The sequence below is a fragment of the Dipodomys merriami genome, unplaced genomic scaffold, assembly GCF_024711535.1.
Source record: "Dipodomys merriami isolate MVZ:Mamm:240054 unplaced genomic scaffold, mDipMer1.0.p SCAF_485, whole genome shotgun sequence".
Lineage (NCBI taxonomy): Eukaryota > Metazoa > Chordata > Mammalia > Rodentia > Heteromyidae > Dipodomys > Dipodomys merriami.
The window spans coordinates 803848-821665 of NW_027206052.1; the positions used below are offsets into that span (position 1 = coordinate 803848).

A 17818-nucleotide genomic window follows, 5' to 3' on the forward strand; every position below is an offset into this window, starting at 1 on the left:
TCTTTTTGATTATGTGGTGCTGAGGAATCAAACCCAGGGGCCTCATGCTTGCAAGGCAAGTGCTCTACCACTGAGCCACCTTCCCAGCCCCAAGCTTAGTATTCTTGTTGTGGAGATACAGCATATTTTTTTGTGCCTGTACTGGGGCTTGAACTCGGGGCCTTGTGCTCTTGTTCAAGAGCTTTCTTTTTTGCTCAAGAGCTGGCACCCTACTAATTGAATCACTACTTCAGTTCTAGCTTTTTACTGGTTAATTGGAGACGAGTCTCTGGTTGTGTGCCTGAGTTGCCTCCAAACTGATGCTCAGATCTCAGCTTTCTAAGTAGCTATGATAACAGGTGGGTACCAGTGAGCTGCTGGTGCCTAGCCAAAGAATCTTGAAATAAGTACAGACTCTTGGACCCCTTCCACATATCAGTAAACTAGAATACTATATTTAAACATTTATTGAATTAAATGGTCCTAACAATACTGCTATATTCAAACCAGTGCAATCAACAGAAGGTGGACCTATGTTATTTATTTACCTTGACTCTTGACTGTCTCTTCACTGTAAACAAAAGAAATCACAGGTAAAGGATATGCTGCCCAAGTCCAAGGAACAAGGCATGTTAACAAAAGACGCTCCAGTCTGGTTAACTATAGGCATGTAAAAAGGTGAATATGTAGCTTTCTTAAAAATGTAAAGATTCATTTTTGGAAGGAAGCAAGAACTAATATAGTCCTTTCAGATCCTGAGTCCTGTACAGAGGGTTCTTAGGATCACTACATAAGTACTTCAAAAGAAACCAGAGTTGCCTTTCTGGTGTCTCAAGATCAATAGGTATTGTTTCCTGGAATCTTCTTCATGTCTTGAAACAAGGCAGCTGGGAAACAGTACTTGTGCTACTTGGGTCACAGCCCCACCTTCTGTTACTTGCTTGGGGAACCAGGAGGATAAACTCCTGAATCCAGCATTGCCCTCCTGCGGGCAGTTTCCTTGGCAACATTGTGGTTTAGCCGCCTCAGCCGTTCCTACAAGACAGGAAGATTTTGATTCTAGTAACTGCTGTTAATGGCTTTAACATTTAGTCAACCAGATGCTGAGAAGTATCTTGGATTTGGTCTAAGAATGTCATAGGTAAACATGTAAAATGACAGCAAATTGAGAATTGAGTCTATCAACTAAGTCCCCTTTTCCAATATTGAGTGCTTGCCTAGCAAGCATTAAGTCCTAGATTCAAGTCCCAAGTACTGCAAAGAATTTTTTGAGGTGATTTAAACTTGTTATAAAGCAGAGCAAAGAATCACAGTTCTTCAGAAATTTCTATTTTGGTGGGCAGTAGAGTTTGAACTAAGGGCCTCATGCTTGGAAGGCTAGCACTCTACTACTTGGGCCATACCTCTAGCCTTGTATTTTTGCTGATTATTTTAGAGATGTGTACTTCTGAACTTTTCTGCTTAGGCTGGCCTTGAACTGGCATCCTCTTAGTCTCCTGAGAAGCTAGGGTTACAGATGTGAGCCATTACCTGGGCATTCTGTAGAATGTTGTTGACCAAGACAACACGTCGTCTGGCATTAAGCAGCTTCTTAACATAGGGGTCGAGATCCAGGGCCACTTTCTGATCCTCATTGATGCGGCACAGTTCTGGGGATAGAAGGCACAGACAGTAAACATTTGCTGGCTCATCTCCTGTTCTTAGCAAGAGTAGGCCAATAATGGGATGACAGGCACTTGCGCCCTCTTGGGATAGAAACACCTTTCCTTCACTTTTTTTAATTGTGCTTCCTTCAAGAAGAGTGTTGGCAGCTCTGACGTTGTGGAAGTGACAGAGACACAGCCCAGAGGTTGGCAGAATAAAAAGGTCGTGAAAGCGACTTAGCGGATTTTTGGTATACAGGGATGCTCGCTTACCTGTAGCGAGATTATCAATTTGTTCCCGGAGCTCTACCTGGCTCTCTCTGCAAAGAGGTAAAAAGGCTTACAATGGTACTAGTTTTGCTGACCTAAGTACTGGGATGGGTCGGCCTCACAGGCCCCAGCCGGCAACCTCCACCCATTCTCCTTTCTTCGTTTAGGCAGTTTGCGTACTGGCGAACTGAAGTTTGAACTGAGGGCCTAGCGATTACCAGACAGGCTCTCCACCACCTGAACCACGCCCCCAGCCCTCATATTTATTCCTCAGACTCCACTAGAACTCATTAGATCTCCGCCTTTTGCGGCCCCGCCCTTACACGGCTAGCTCGCGAGGCCCCGCCCCCAGCCTTCTTCCCGAGCACCTGACCGCGTGGACGTGGGAGTCAAGTTGCTGTACAGCCGGCCGTAGAAACTCTAGAAGCCCCTCAGCAAAGAGGTCGCGGCCTGTGGGCCCCGCCACCGGGGTCCCTGCCCCGGACACAGTGGCGGAGGCAGATCCCGCCATGGCGAACTATCCAGCCGCCAAGAGCCTGCCGCGGAGGCCGCCGGGAACTGCAGCCTGCCGAAGTGCGCCGCGAGAGGGCGCTCGGGAAATGCGCATCCTTGAGACACTGGGATGGTTGGGAAATGGAGTTTCAAGAGTGCCAGCGGAAAGGGCCTGGCCGTAGAGCTTTCTGGGAGTTGTAGTTCTTTGGAGGCCATGAAAGGCAGGTGTGTGTGTGTGTGTGTGTGTGTGTGTGTGTGTGTGTGTGTGTGTGTGTGTGTGTGTGTGTGTGTGTGTGTGTGTGTGTGTGTGTGTGTGTGTGTGTGTGTGTGTGTGTGTGTGTGTGTGTGTGTGTGTGTGTGTGTGTGTGTGTGTGTGTGTGTGTGTGTGTGTGTGTGTGTGTGTGTGTGTGTGTGTGTGTGTGTGTGTGTGTGTGCTTGAGCTCAGGGCCTGGGCCTTGCCTGGGCCTTTTTGAAAAAGGTTGGCCCTCTACCACTTGAGCCACAGTTCCGCTTCTGGTTTTCTGGTGGTTAATTGGAGATAAAGAGTTTCCTACCCAGTCTGAGTACTAGTATTACAGGCGTGAGTCATGACGCTGGGCTCCTCCAAAGAGTATTTATTTTTGCCATTCTTGGGGCTTGAATTTAGGGCCTGGGCACTGTCGCTGAGCTCCTTTTGCTCAAGGCTAGCGCTCTACCATTTGAGCCACAGGGCTACTTCTGGCTTTCTGTTTATGTGGTACTGAGGAACTGAACCCAGGACTTCATGAATGCTAGGTAAGCACTCTACCTAAGACACAGTCCCAGTCCCCAAAGACTATTTTTATTTTATTTTTTGTCGGTTTTGGGGCCTGAACTGTGGCCGCCTGGGTGCTGTCCCTCAGCTCTTCAGCTCAAGCTAAGTGCTCTACCACTTGAGCCACAGCACTACACCTTTTTTTTGTTTATGTGGTGCTGAGAAATTGAACCCAGGGCTTCATGCATGCAAGACAAGCACTCTACCACTGAGCCACCTTCCTAGCCCCGAGTATTTTTAATGGCAGGAAATATGTAAACAAACTACATAACTACAAGTCTTTAAAAGGAATGATTTTGCCTGGGGCCAGTGGTTTACACCTGTAATCCTAGCTACTCAGGAGGCTTCAGAAGATCACGGTCAAAGCCAGCCCGGGTAGGAAAATCCGAGAGATTCTCATCTCCAATTAACCACCAGAAAACCCGCAGTGGTGCTGTAGCTTAAGTGGTGGAGCACTTGACTTGAGCTGAAGCTGAGGGACAGCGCCCAGGCCCAGAGTTCAAGCCCAGGACTGACCAAAAAAAGAAAAAAAAGGAATGAATTTAAGAATGAAATTCTGCTACAGGCTAGGACATGAATGAATTTGGGGGACACTATATGAAATAAGCTTAAATGTGTAAGACGTACTTATAGAGGCCTAATTTACGGCAGGAGTTGGGTGTAGCTCAGTGGTAGGGACACTTGAATAGAATGAGTGGGGCCCTGCGTCGGAGTCTCAGCATTGGGGAAAATGTAGACTGGGTTGAACAGGAGAGGAGAATAGAGTTTTGCTTATTATGAAGTCCCAGTATTGGAAAGATGAAAAAGCTTTGGAGATAGTGATTGTTGTGCACAGTATTAATGTACTCAATGCCACTGAACTGTACACTTGAAATCAGTGAAAGTAAATTTTGTTGTATGTTCATAGTGAAAAATCTTGAAACTCTATGTTGCCATGTTTTTTTTTCTCCCCTCAGAGATTTTTTTTTTTTTTTTTGGTCGGTCGTGGGGCTTGAACTCTGGGCCTGGGCACTATCCCTCAGCTCTTCAGCTCAAGGCGAGCGCTGTACCACTTGAGCTACAGTGCCACTTCCATCTGAGATGGTTTCTTAGGCCATTCATTCAGAGAGTATGTGTTCTTATATGTTAATGTGCTTCAGTGGCTCCTAAGTCCCTGGCACTAGTAGGACAAAATGATGCTGAAATACTCCCTGAGGATGAGCCAAAGGGTCCACAGAGATAAAGGGGATCATAATCTTCAGTAATGGAGGTAGATGTTAATCACCAGAGAATGGTGGTCAGCAGAGCTGAGACCCAGCTGTGATTTTTAGTCTTGTACATTTAAAAAAAACACTGGGTTTCATTGTTCTCTCTGGTGATTTAAAGGTAAAACTCCTAAGAGGCTCAGGACTTACTTTGGGAAGAGTTAACATGAAAGGGGTAGCAAGGGTAACTGCAACTTGCTTGTTAGCCCTTGGCAAGAGGACGCCCAGGGGATAAAAGTGATGTCAGTGCAGAAAAGGATCCAAGCTTCTGAGGCCTCTATTAGAGAAAAGAGACCTGAACTGGGAAAAGGTCTTGGAAGTTTATGGGTCAGTGTTTGGACAAGAAACCCAACTAGGGGCTGGGAAGGTAGCTCAGTGGTAGAGTGCTTGCCTTGCATGCATGAAGCCCTGGGTTCCATTTCTCAGCACCATGTAAGCAGAAAAAGCCGGAAGTGGCTCTGTGGTTCAAGTGGTAGAGCACTAGCCTTGAACTGAAGAGCTGAGGGTTAGTGCCCAGACAGTTCAGGTCTCATGACTGACAAAAAAAAAGAAACCCAAGTCAAGCTAGTTTTCTGTTACGTCTTCAAAGTAATTGTCTCTTAGAAAATAAAGCTAGAAGCCAGGTACTGGTGGCATGTGCCTGTAATCCTAGTTATACAGGAGGCTGAGATCTAAGAATTGTGATTGGAAGTTTGTCTAGGCAGGAAAGGCCATGAGACTCCAGTTAATCATCAAAAAGCTGTACCTTAAGTGGTAGAGTTCCAGGCTCGAGTGAAAAAGCTGAGACAGCATCCAAGCCCTGAGTTCAAGCCCCAGGAGAGGATGGGTAGAATTCATACCAAGTTCAGAGATCATGATTCTCCTAGAGGAGCACAGGGAATTCCCCTACCAGCTATTGGACTCAATGTGCTTTTTTCTTTTGTTGGTTGTGGGGATTGAACTCTGTGCCTGGGTGCTGTCCCTCAGCTTTTCAGCTCAAGGCAAGCGCTCTACCACTTGAGCCACAGCACTACTTGTTTTTCTGGTGGTTCATTGGAGATGAGTCTCATGATTTTCCTGCCTGGGCTGGCTTCGAACCATGATCCCCACTACTCCTACTCAGCCTCCTGAATAGCTCAGATTATAGAAATGAACTACCAGCACCCAGGGCTCTGTGCTCCTTTGTTGGGGATTTCTTTTCTCCCATGAGATGGGATACACAAGCGAGATAGGAAAAGACAGCCTGGGTTACTACAGCCAATTCCTTTGCTGAGACTACCCCTTGATCACTATTTTTAGCATAAGATTCCAGCCGTCCTGCCTGTTCCTTGCTGGAATTGAAAACAGCAGTTGAGAGGTAAAATCCATTCTTGCACTCCAGCACTAAAAAAGTCAAATGGAGCTTATTGTCCAAGCTCAGTCCTCTGCTATTACCTATTGCCCATGCCCATCTCCATCCCTTCCACTTCCTACAGTTTATGGTTCTAGGCAGCCCAATGGTTACTGACATGGCTGGGGGTGGGGTTTTTTTCTTTTTTTTTTGATTAGTCGTGGGGCCTGAACTCTGGGCTTGGGCGCTGTCCCTCAGCTCTTCAGCTCAAAGCTAGCACTCTACCACTTGAGTGTCAGCCCCACTTCCAGCATTTTTCTGCTTATTTGGTGCTGAGGAATCAAATCCAGGGCCTCATGCATGCAAGGCAAGCACTCTAACACTGAGCCACCTTCCCAGCCCCGTTTGTTTTTTTTGGGGGGGGTCTGGTTGTGGGCCTGAACTCTGGGCCTGGGCGCTGTCCCTCAGCTCTTCAGCTCAAGGCTAGAGTTCTACCACTTGAGCCACAGTGCCACTTCCAGCTTTTTTCTTTTTGCATATGTGGTGCTGAGGAATCGAACCCAGGGCCTCAGGCATGCAAGGCAAGCGCTCTACCACTGAGCCACCTTTCCAGCCCCTGGGCTTTTTCTTAAGCAGCAGAAAGAAAACAATGCTGGGGTCCAAATGCCATCCGGCTTTAGTTTCTCATAGGCTGAACGTGTTGGCCTATTACTTTCAAGGATGAACAATCTTCCTGCAAAATTTAATCAAAGAGCAAAATTTTCATCTTCTCTCCTCCTCCTCAATTTTAATACAACTAAGAAGGACTCTCAACCATACAAAGGATAGATCAAGACATCATTAAAAAATGGCTATCACAATTTAAGGAAACTGACAAATGAAAGAGAAAATCCTGGTTGAATGAGAACAATGTTATAATTAACTAGAAATACAAGATTCTGTTGAAACTGAAAAGCTGACAATTATGGTTGAACTTAAACCTTCAAGGGAGAGGGTAAAACAAAGCCAAGTAGGTAAGACCAACAATAGCTTGGAACATGTGAAGATAATTGCATTTCACTATGAGAGCAGTATCGCTCGACCCCTTCTCCCAGAGTTGTCATCACGTTCCCGTCCCTTTCCCTTCTGCCTTATCTGTCAAAACCAAATGACTTTTTCCTCTATACTGAGGGTACAAGACAACCCAATCCTCTTGGGCAGGATACAAAACCAAGAGGAAAAGTTAAAATTTTCATTTGGGGTAAAAACTGTGCATATACAACCCAGCACACTCATTACCATCTATGTGGTGCCAATGCACCAATTTCCATCAAATCAAAGCTGCCACAATGTGGCTCTGTGTCAATATCTCCAACTACTTGACACTTCTGACACAGACTGCATTTGTAAGCTTCGTTATTTTTCTTGATATTTCTAAGAAGCTATTAGTGAGGATGCAGAACAGAATTCTATTGAGAAATCAAGGCTCTCTGGGACACTTTTAGGGGAGCACATAGATGAACAGAGGAAATGTTAGAATGCCATAGCTTATGACATGTAAGGGAAGGCAGAGGTAGGAAAAGTGTTCTGCCCATAAAGCCAAAACATTCATGTTTAAAGAGAATTCTGGGAGAATGGGAAAATAAAACACAAAAGTCACACAACCCAAAAATAACCAAATCAAGAGAAAAAAGTTTCATATAACACAGTATCAAAAAGTAAAATGAACACACTAAAATGCACAAACTGGTGGCAGGTAAAAGTCCATAGCCTATTATAGGTCCTTCCAGCATCCATCAGGTTTCATCTTCTGTTTTCTCAAAGTTATTTACAGATGTGATGACTTTAACAAGTCTCTTGTAGAAGGGTAAATAAGCAGGCAGGCTTCAATCATTCGTTTCTGGATCTGTCTGAGCCATGTAAGCATCCAACTCAGCATCCAGATGTCCTTTAGTTTTTGACATGTATGCATCCAACTGGTTGTCCAGCTGCTCCTTGGTCAATACAGGGCGGGTAAGGGCACCTCTTCCTCGTCCACGGCCTCGGCCTCGGCCTCCAAAGCCCCCTCTTCCCCGACCTACCATACCCCGACCTGGCCCAAGGAAGGGGGAAAAAAAAAAAAAGACAACAGTTACAAGTAGGTTTAATGAGTGCTATAGCAAATGCCCCTTATAGTAGTGGAGCCTAGCTGAGAAAAGCTGAAGGGTAGGGCAAAGAGAAGTCTGGAGAAACAAGAAACACACTGCGCAGAAAGCAACACATGGAAAGCACACATAATGAATCCCTTATCACATGCTCATCACTAAATGCTATTTGAAAGCTTTTGTTTCAATATCTAGCTCAGGCTAACCCTGGTTCTCCTCCCTCAGCCTCTCAAGTGCTTGGATTACTGGTCTGCACCCCATCCCCAGCAAATTTTTTTTCTCCCCCCAAAAGGTAAAACAATTGACATATAACTTAAAAAATATTAGCCTGCCTTAAGACAAAGAAATTGAAGTGTTTTTACAAAAGTCTGAGACCCACTATAAACATAAATCACATTATAGATAATAATCTCATTTAGTAAGGCAGGTAGGCAGTACAGAAGGGCAGTTTTCAAATTAAGGCTTAATGGAGACCCTCTGGAAAGTTATCTCATCTCTCCTCAAAAAGTCTAATGAACTGATTCTATGTGTCTAAAGACTAAGGAATTATTTCTGACAGGAACAATGTGAGCAGTCATTCTGACACTAGGCATTAGGGCAATTGTGGTTATCTGAGAGGTAGTTTCAATTCACTTAATACATTGTTTTCTGAAAAGCTATTTTAGTCTTTCCCACCCTGTGATGTCACTTTCAGAAACTAAGTCCACATAATTTGGAAACATTTTTTTTGCATCCGGGAATCCAAGCTAGCTTGCACTTTACTCAAGAAGCCAACTATATAATGGCAGAGAAACAAATAAATCTTTATGGAATATCCTTTCAATGTTATAGAAGACCCACTCACACATTTTAAAAGAATCAAAGTAAATCTCAGGTGCTCTAAGAATAGTCTCCCTCATCCAGAACAGGTATTGTTGGGAGTTTCTCCTTGTGCTGCTCTAAGTCAGAAAGCTCCCAGGAGATTTGGCATTGCCACCACCATTCAAGTCTTTTCTAAATTGGATCCATAAAGTCACAAGGCAAATGTCAAGGCCACAAAGGTAAGATTATCTGTAACAGCCAGGTGGCTCACTGATAATATCACCTTACGTTCTACCTTGATCAGAAGTACTATCTTTGGGTCTTCACAGAAATTTTATGATTTATTGGACTCAGAGCCCGTATTCAAGGTCTTCTCCTGACTCTCCAACTCCCTGGAAAACCGGGAATTGAACCCAGGGTTTCATGCTTGGTAAGCATACACTCTCTCACTAAGCTAGACTCCTAGTCTCTTAACAATCTCAAATTCTGCTTCATCTTTGTACATTTCCCTCTTCTCTATTCTTGCTCTTTAGAATGCTGGGGATCAAAATCAGGGCCTTGTACATTCTTGATCAATACTTCATTACTGAGCTACATCCCCAGCCCTAGCTTTTTATCTGACTTAAACTGAGGTTTCTGAGCTGTGGAGTAGGTATGTGGTATAGTAGAGCATAGACAGAAAGAAGTAAAATCCACCTGAACACTTTGTCATTTTGATGAGATAATTTAAATTCTTCCAAAAGCCTGGAAGAAGGCAACTTAAAATACGGCTCTATAAATACACTTGACTGATTCTTAGAAAAATCATGAGACCTTTTATACTACTAGGATGTGGATTTAGGAAATAAGCCAGTTTTGAAAAACAAAACAAGACAAACAAAGAAGCCTGCCTGTGACTTGAAGCTGTGCAGAAAGGTGGCTCTGAGTTATTAAGGGAGGGAAATAAGGGGGAGCTACTCTCTGAAGTTGGTAGCTGACTAACCTCTACCACCGATTCCGCCACGACCCATAGCTCCACGCCCTAGGCCCCCTCTCCCAGGACCTCCACGACCTCGAACACCACCTCTTCTTAAGCCCATTCGGGGAGCTACGGCTCGTCCACCTCGGAGCAGGTTTTGACCTTGGAGAGGAGGCATACAATGTATATGCAGATAAATCCAAGAGAGACAAAATAGACTCTAACCAAAGAAGGCGGTGAGGGTTAAATAAATGAGTAATTAATTCAGTTAATTTTTAGTCTGGGTGGGGCAAGCTACACACTGAGTGTGAACAGGTTAAGCTGCTCTTTATTCAACAATTCTAAACACAAGCCTATCTTTGAAAGAAGCAGGGATTTAACCAAGTACATACATTCATTAAGTAACTGAATAACCCGACGTCTAGCATTATGCTAGATTTTTAAATGTTCAACATTCTTGTAGGGAACAAAAACGACACAAGGAACAGTATAACAGTGCCCAAAAAGTAAGATATAGTAAGTGCTATAGCACCAAAAAGAGAGAGGTAACTAATCAAGATATAGGCCACAAGACCAACAAATTTCTTCCTTCCTTCCTCCCTTTTTTTTTTTTTTTGGTGTTGAGAATTTAACCCAGGGCCTCACACATGCTAAGTATGTATTTCTTAACACTTATTTCTAGAACTTGAATGTGCTTTGATTCAAGCAGCAGCAGGGTGTTTTAAAATGGAATGGAGATGACATGAATTACCTGTTATGCCTTTACCATTGCACATTATCAGAAATGATATTGATAACACATGCAGCACTACTAAAAATGTGATTTCAAAAGTTATTAATCACAGTAATAAATTCAGGATTAAAGATGCTAAACAAATATGCCCATAAGCAGCCCAAGAGAAAAGGGAAGGGGATAGGGCCTAACAATCATTCAATACATGTAACACTAACCTCGGAGCGACATCCCACCCCTAAGCAGGGTTCTGGTGGCACGTCCCCCACGCAGTCCTCCTCTTGGCAAGCCTCTCTGGATTATGGGTAGGCCTCGTCCTCCAATTGCTCCCCTGGCCAAGGTCCCTATGGGTCGGCCTAAACGTGCCTGGATGTTACTCTTACCCAGGCGCTGCTTTAAGCTCTTCTGGAAGAAAGGGTGTTGAAGGATTGAGATCAAAAAGCAATTCAATGCAATTTGGCAATTCAAAGTGCAGAGAGAAAGAAGCAAATGAAATGCCTGTAGGGGTAAATACAGCTTTTTTGAGTATCTTATGGATCCCAAACCACAAGCCTTTATTTCAGAACATGGTATATAAAAGCAAAACTCCGATCCAGAACAGACTCTATTAGCCCATGAAATTAGTATTACTGCAGATTATCTTACTAATTTAGCTACAGAAGTCATATGCTGCCAGTTGAAAATGATGTTTTGAATCATAGGCTGACAATGATATGACTTAATTCATACCTGCCCAAGGACTACCACTGTCTTCAAAGGCTTACTCAAACACCATAGGAAGATCATCACAATCGGGGCAAAATTTTAAATTACAAGTTCATTTGAATTCTTGTGACTTAAGAGCAAGATTGATTTCTCAAAGAAGCCAGTGTGTTCCATTTTCGAGTTAGCTATCTCCAGACGGTCCAGTTTTTACCTTAATGTAAATAAACACAAAAAGTCAAACTTCCTTTCCTTATATTTCTCAAAAATCTGTAATTCCATGCCTACCCTTGAAACAGTGTCCTTAATCCAGTATAATTATAAACATAACTCTAGGGCTGAGGGTGTGGCTCAAATGGCAGAGCCTCGCCCTGAGTTTATATAGTACTGAAAAAACAAACAAAAACCAACCAATCAATCAAAACCCCCAAACATACAGCTCAAAATGTATTTTTACAAGGTGCCAGTCAAGTTAATGGTAGAATGAAGATGGGTGAGCTATAAGGACAAAGAGCCACATATCAGAACGAAGACATATACAGATAAGATTCTTAATTCATTTATTCTCAGAGAGAAATCCCTGAGGATCACATCTCTGATAAATTTCTTCCAAGGGGATGACAGCCTTGAATATAACCTAGGCCCTAGTAAGTCGTTTTTCCATAAAGCCATCAGTTAATATAAAATGATAATTTTGTATCCTCAGCACCCACAAGTAGATAACCAATAATAGATATTATACAGAAACATACATACATACAATTGTGTACACATATTTATTTACCAATACAGCCCTCAAAAAGATGCTATGAGACATTAGCTTCCTAGCACAAGATCACAAATTGCTTCTAATCAGATAGGAGAGGCTCTGAACATTATGTACCTTAGCATAGGCAGGTACAACCAACCATACAGGTCTGTTGTTACTCATCCAATTATCACACAATTTTTTCTTTGTGGTGCTATGAATTAAATACATCTCCTCATGCATGCTAGGCAAGCGCTTTACCACTAAGCTACATTTGCAGCCCCAGCACACACTTTTGAGGTCAGAATTGCATTCCTGAAGTTACTCTATTCCTAGTTTGTCCTTTTCTCCTAAGATCTATGATTTAAGAAAGAACTATAGAGTGCTGAGTTCTCCCATCTACATTTTTTTTTGGAGGAGGTCGTGGGGCTTGAACTCTGGGCCTAGGCCCAGTCACTCAGCTCTTCAGCTCAAGGCGAGTGCTCTACCTCTTGGGCTACAGAGCCACTTCTGGTTTTCTAGCGGTTTATTGGAGTTAATAGTCTCATGGACTTTCCTGCCTGGGCTGGCTTTTAACCCAATGCTCAGATCTCAGCCTCCTGAGTAGCTAGGATTATAGGTGTGAGCCACTGGTGCCAGGCTTAGCATCTACATCTTTAGTTACTACTAATACTGAACTGAAACACTGGTAGGACACTTAAGTATGTCAATGATGTAACAGAGTTTTCATTCTACCTGTGCCATACAAATAAGGTAGCAACTATAGCCACTAGCAGCACAGGTTTTTGTTTTGTTTTAATTTTTGGTTGGTCATAGGGCCTGAACTCTGGGCCTGGGTGCTATCCCCTCAGCTCTTCAGCTCAAGGCTAGCGCTCTACCACTTGAGCCACAGTGCCACTTCCAGCTTGTTTTCTGCTAATGTGCTGCTGAGGAATTGAACCCAGGTCCTCGTGCATGCAAGGTAAGCTTTCTACCACTGAGCCACCTTCTCAGCCCGACAGGTTTGTTTTTCTGTTGATTTTTTTGGGGGGTTGGGGTGGTTTTGAGACTTGAACCTAGTACCCTGCATATGCTAGTCAAGTGCTCTATCACTGAGCCAACACTCCAGCCCCAGCCCCCCCCTTTGAGGGTTCAGGGGCTAAAACTTAGGCCCTGAGTGCTGTCTCTGAGCTTTTGTGCTCAAGGCTTGTTGCTATATCACCTGAGTCATGCCCTCCACTTCCAGTTTCTGGTGTTTTCCCTCAGCTCTTCAGCCCAAGGCTAGCACTCTACTGCTTGAGCCACAGCACCACTTCCAGCTTTTTCTGCTTATGTGGTGCTGAGGAATCAAACCCAGGACCTCATCCATGCAAGGCAAGCATTCTACCACTGAGCCACCTTCCCAGCCCTAGTTTCTGGTGATTAACTGGAGATAAAGAGCCTCACTGACTTTCTTGCTTTCTCTGGCTTTTAACCACAGTCCTCAATTTTCAGCCTCTGGACCAGCTAGGATTACAGGCATGAGCCACTGGCTCCTGGCTTTCCACAACCTTTTTAAACGAGAGTTTCACTGCCATTTTCCACACTGCTTCAAACTATGTAGCATAGGCTGGCATCAAATCTGATCCTTCTGCCTCAGCCTCTCAAGTGCTGGGATTACAGGCATGTACCACCATGTCTAGCCTAGAAGTAACTTAAAAATTATGTTCAGGGGCTGGGAAGGTGGCTCAGTGGTAGAGCGCTTGCCTTGCATGCCTGAGGCCCTGGGTTCGATTCCTCAGCACCACATAAGCAAAAGAAAAAAAGCCGGAAGTGGCACCGTGGCTCAAGTGGTAGGGCACTAGCCTTGAGCTGAAGAGCTGAGGGACAGCGCCCAGGCCCAGAGTTCAGGCCCCACAACCGGACTCCCCCCCCCCAAAAAAAAAATTATGTTCAATTGCTCCAGCCATATTCGAAGTCCTGAACAGCAACACATGGCTACTGGCTATTGTATTAGCCAGCTAACATAGAGCATTTTCATCATCATCTACTGGAGAACGCTGTTCCTGAAGCTACTTTCTATACAGTGTATATTTTTAAAAGCTTCTTGTTGCAGGATCCTTTGGCATGACCTGTCAGAGATTTCTTTAACAATTTTCATTTACTCTTGGACTCCTGGAAAATAGTGTTGCCTTTTGCCTGCTGCTTTTCTGAACCAGGAATAAATCCAATCATTCCAAGGCTTAAGGTAGCTGAAGCAGAAAGCCTTGTTTATTTTTGGTCAGTGAGTCCAATGGTTCAGTGTGAGGGTGGTTATATTTAACTACTGAATTTATGCACAGCCATGCAGTGCCACCAGTTATAATTCTTACAGTTGCATGGCATCGCCCTCCAGACGCCCAGCCACAGCTTGGACATATCCTTCCACAGCCACTGTCCGGACTTGCATATAAACTCTATGAATAATAAAGAGCAGGTTTAATTTCTGGTCTCACAGAATTATCTCTTACTGGAAATTTGAAATTGGGTACTTTCAATCTACTAAATCAATAAAACTTTAGGAATTGTGGATCACTGTTCTCTTTTAAGTACCAAAACCTTTGACTAAAGCCATCCAGATTCTATTTTATAAGTCATTTAATAGAGCACAGGATAGTTTAAAGATTATCTTCCCTTTTTTTTTTTTTAAATGGTGGTGTTGGGGATCAAACCCAGGCCCTTATGCTCGTTAGGCAAGCGCTTTACTATGGAGCCATATCCCTAGCCCAAATAGTTCTTTTTTGCAGGAAAAAAAGGTTTATCCTGCTTTAAGGGTAAAGGACCAGGAAACAAGACACTGATATTCACTGTTAACACAAACAAGCCACACAGATGGCCAAGATAATAAGTTACTTATTGGTACCTGCCAAAATTGAAATTCTCTGAATTTTTGTCTTTAGAGAAGATTCAGCTTTTGACCTGAGCTACCTTGTAATGATCCATCAGGTCCTGACAGCCTTGGTAGACTGCCTGACAAAGATCACCAGCTGCGTCAGGGCATTAAGACCCATTCTCTCACCTGTTTAAGTTTTAATGCTGCCTGGACAGAGGGTCTATTCTCCATCTGCTGGGCCAGTCTTCTGTTTCTGGCACTGGCTAGTTGCTGTTGTTGCTGCATCGAAGCCCGAATATTCACTGGCATCGGCTGTTTGTTCTTCATCATATTAGTAAAGCTTCAAGGTCGAACAAAATGGATGTTTAAATAAAAGCTTTATTACAAAACATTTATTGGCATTTTCATGGCTTGCTAGACCAGGAGCTCCAGATCCCACGAACTTTTAAGTAAAGTGGTACATTTAGATCAAGGTTGATGTGGGTTAAAGACTCCTCTGTTTCCACAAACTTGCAAGAATCAGAAACTTAGAAATGCAGCTAAGTGCAGCACAGTCAAGTGATAACAAGGGCTTAGGTAACAGCTCTCAGAGAGGTGGAAAGTATGAAAAACACGCAATAAGCAGATATGATGACAAGAGACAGAAGATGTAGTTTCAAAGACAAACGAAGAAAGCCTAAACCTTAGGGGACTCAAGGGTTCATTCTAAGGGCAAATATGAGGAAAAACTGAAGTGCCTTCAAAGCCTGCAAAAACATCCATATAAATTATAGGAGTGTATTATATTTTATAATATATGTGCCACTTAGTAATGTGAATATAGTGCATCACATCCAGAGAGATACGCACATATACTTTGAAAAAGCAAAGAAATAGACACTAGATATCTGAGTGTTCCAACTTTAACTTGATAAAATCACTAAACAAAGGCAATGAATGAACAAAGCTCTCAGAGATAGCAACTGCTTTAAATACCTCAAGTTTTCTTAGTCTAAAATAATCACCTATCTCAGTACTCCTGAGAAAGTTAGATTAGTCCAATCATTTCAGTGTCTGTAAAAACATTCCTCTACTATACCTGTCATGATTAAGTTAATGGAATGAAAGAGAAGAACACTTAACTGTTAGAAGAATCAAAAAACAAAACAAAGCAGAATGGAAAGAAAGTGAAATGAAGCGAAGCCAAGTGCCTCTTACAAGGCCCAGGAATATCATTCAGGGCCTTCGGACATTTTCATGGCTTGCTACCTGCCTCTTACAGACCAGACAACACTGCTGGCCTCGGACTGGGCAGCAAGCCTTCTGCAGCCAGGGTATACCATGCCACCGTGCTGCACCACCCCTGTATCAATGTAAAAAAACACTTGAAGAAAAGAGAGGGTGTGAGGAGTCTTTTTAAAATACATCCCACCAGGCAAATATTTCAGACAGCTTAACATAAAAATCTATTGATAAGGGGTTTAGAAACAACTGCCCAATTTGTTTTGTGTACCACATTAGATGCAACTAAGAACAGAAGTCTGTAGCCTTCTGTTGGTATTTAGCTTACAACTGGTTTTGGTGCATTGGACCCCAGGGCCAATTTAGGTAATGTTTTCTTAGGTAGGAGCTGAAGTTGCTGTTGGCTGCCTCACCGCTCATTTAGAGACATCTTGGTGGTGCTTTTTAGCACAACTTTCGGCGCTGACTGTGCAGCCATCTTCAAATCTCGAGAGTCTGTAAAGGACAACAGGCAGACCAGTAAATCAGAATGGCCATTTCACTTCTACAAGGGGCAAGGCCCAAATCAACAATGAATGAAAAGGTCTATAGGATTGAAGACCCAAGATCACACCAAACTCATTTCAAGTGCTTTAAGTTTATGTTAGTTGCCTCAAAACTTCAAGGCCACAGGACAAAAAAACCAACAAAAAAAACCAAGTCTGCCAAAACCCGGGCGCCAGGGGTTTATGCTCATAATCTCATCATACTTGGGACCCTGAGATAGGAAGATCGAGCACAAGTTCGACACCAGCCTGGGCAACTTAGGAAGGCCATGTCTCATAGTTTTGTTTTTTTAAAGGTTAGCTAACGGGGTGTTAACTGAGGGGCCAAAGAGCTGGGATAGCACGAGCAACAACTCAATTCCCGCATGGGAGTATGGGGGGGGGAGGAGGAGGGGGAGAAAATTTAACCCTAAAGTCGCCTCTGACTCCTGCAATCCTCTTTTTTAAAGAGTCTTCAAGGCGCTGGCTGTCAAGACGCCCAACTTCGCTCAATGGCCGAACAACTTGCCCTCGAGTCCGGACCCAGCGCTGACCGCCGGCGATTCCGCCCTCCCCCCTCCCCCCCCCCCCCCCCCGGCCCCGGTTCCATGCCGGGCCTGCCAGGCCGGGCCCGCCCGCCCGCCGGCCGGCGCTCAGGGGCTCCGCCCCCTCCCGGGGCCTGCACGCCACCCCGGCTCCGTCGGGGTCCCTCACCCCCCCCCCCACGCTGCGCCCGATGGCCTCGGCCGCCCCCCCAGGCCTCACCCCTCCTCCTCACCGAAGGAAACGGACGCCAGCGCTGCTCCCGGGGCTGCCACCACGGCTGCGGCAGGCGGGCCGCGGACCGGCCGAACCTGAGCGAACGCGGCGGAGGGGCTTGGGGTCACGAGCTGGGCGGTGAAAGGCGCAAGAAGTCGATTTCGAGCTTCGTTCGTTGTGGGCTGGGTCCCTAGACGGCCGAATCGCCCGCTTGTCCGGCCTGCCCTTTCCTGACTTCGCCTGCCGCCACCGCCGCCAACTCCTGCTCGGTATCCAAAACAAAATGGCCGCCACGCCCAGTGCGAAGTGGGACCGGCTAAAATGGCGTCGACGCCTTTACGTCAGGCGTCGGGTGCGTGCGCAAGTAGGGGCGGTCCGGATGCGTGTTACGCCTGCGCAGCGAGAGGAGGTGGAGTCTTCCGCGTTGCCCTCTGCTCCGCCCAGGAGGGGCGTGGGCGCTCCCGTCTGGGACTGTGGTGGCTTTAACTCTCTGGCCGGGCTGCACTGCCTGCTCCTTGCACGGGAACTGGGAAATCTGGACTGCCGAAGACAGCTTCCGTTTAGAATGAAAGCAGTGTTCATATAACCTCGTCCCCTAACCCCCAAGATCAAAAAATGTGCGGGATTGCCTGGGTCCCTTCCTGATTCCCGGGCCTGGGTGATTTCTTCTGGGGCTGTCATCTCTGACC

At 44.9% G+C, this 17818-nt stretch overlaps 2 protein-coding genes across 5 annotated transcripts; both read right to left on the reverse strand.

Moving 5' to 3' along the window:
* Positions 1 to 500: 500 nt before the first annotated feature.
* LOC138809124 (SNARE-associated protein Snapin) lies at positions 501 to 2452 on the reverse strand. Of its 2 annotated transcripts, none has more exons than XM_069995549.1 (4): positions 2216 to 2452; positions 1896 to 1942; positions 1510 to 1628; positions 501 to 1014 (listed from the first exon to the last, which is right to left on the reverse strand). In XM_069995549.1, exons 1-4 carry the CDS (start codon positions 2401 to 2403, stop codon positions 913 to 915), a joined length of 456 nt encoding a protein of 151 aa, XP_069851650.1. In that variant the 5' UTR covers positions 2404 to 2452; the 3' UTR covers positions 501 to 912. The 2 variants fall into 2 exon arrangements, with proteins under 2 accessions (XP_069851650.1, XP_069851651.1); XM_069995550.1 differs by having other exon boundaries at positions 2261 to 2450.
* Positions 2453 to 6626: 4174 nt separating this feature from the next.
* Positions 6627 to 17413, reverse strand: LOC138809123 (chromatin target of PRMT1 protein). 3 transcript variants are annotated; one of them, XM_069995545.1, is made up of 6 exons: positions 17149 to 17413; positions 16260 to 16341; positions 14812 to 14965; positions 10564 to 10750; positions 9637 to 9774; positions 6627 to 7801 (listed from the first exon to the last, which is right to left on the reverse strand). In XM_069995545.1, exons 2-6 carry the CDS (start codon positions 16322 to 16324, stop codon positions 7596 to 7598), a joined length of 750 nt encoding a protein of 249 aa, XP_069851646.1. In that variant the 5' UTR covers positions 16325 to 16341; positions 17149 to 17413; the 3' UTR covers positions 6627 to 7595. The 3 variants fall into 3 exon arrangements, with proteins under 3 accessions (XP_069851646.1, XP_069851647.1, XP_069851648.1); XM_069995546.1 differs by having other exon boundaries at positions 10564 to 10747; positions 17149 to 17397; XM_069995547.1 differs by lacking the exons at positions 16260 to 16341; positions 17149 to 17413 and adding an exon at positions 16175 to 16242.
* Between the last annotated feature and the right edge of the window lie 405 nt (positions 17414 to 17818).

Bases quoted from the DNA above. Each gene is read 5' to 3' on its own strand.
- LOC138809124 (XM_069995549.1), bottom strand. From the start codon at position 2,403: ATGGCGGGATCTGCCTCCGCCACTGTGTCCGGGGCAGGGACCCCGGTG. The intron at 1,943-2,215 runs GTAAGGGCGGGG...ACCTCTTTGCAG, and splicing joins GGGCCTCGCGAGCTAGCCGT to AGAGAGCCAGGTAGAGCTCC. The intron at 1,015-1,509 runs GTAATGGCTCAC...CCTGTCTTGTAG, and splicing joins ACATTCTACAGAATGCCCAG to GAACGGCTGAGGCGGCTAAA.
- LOC138809123 (XM_069995545.1), bottom strand. From the start codon at position 16,324: ATGGCTGCACAGTCAGCGCCGAAAGTTGTGCTAAAAAGCACCACCAAG. The intron at 14,966-16,259 runs GTGAGGCAGCCA...TCGACCTTGAAG, and splicing joins AAGATGTCTCTAAATGAGCG to CTTTACTAATATGATGAAGA. The intron at 7,802-9,636 runs GTTAGTCAGCTA...TCCTTGGGCCAG, and splicing joins TGGCGGAATCGGTGGTAGAG to GTCGGGGTATGGTAGGTCGG.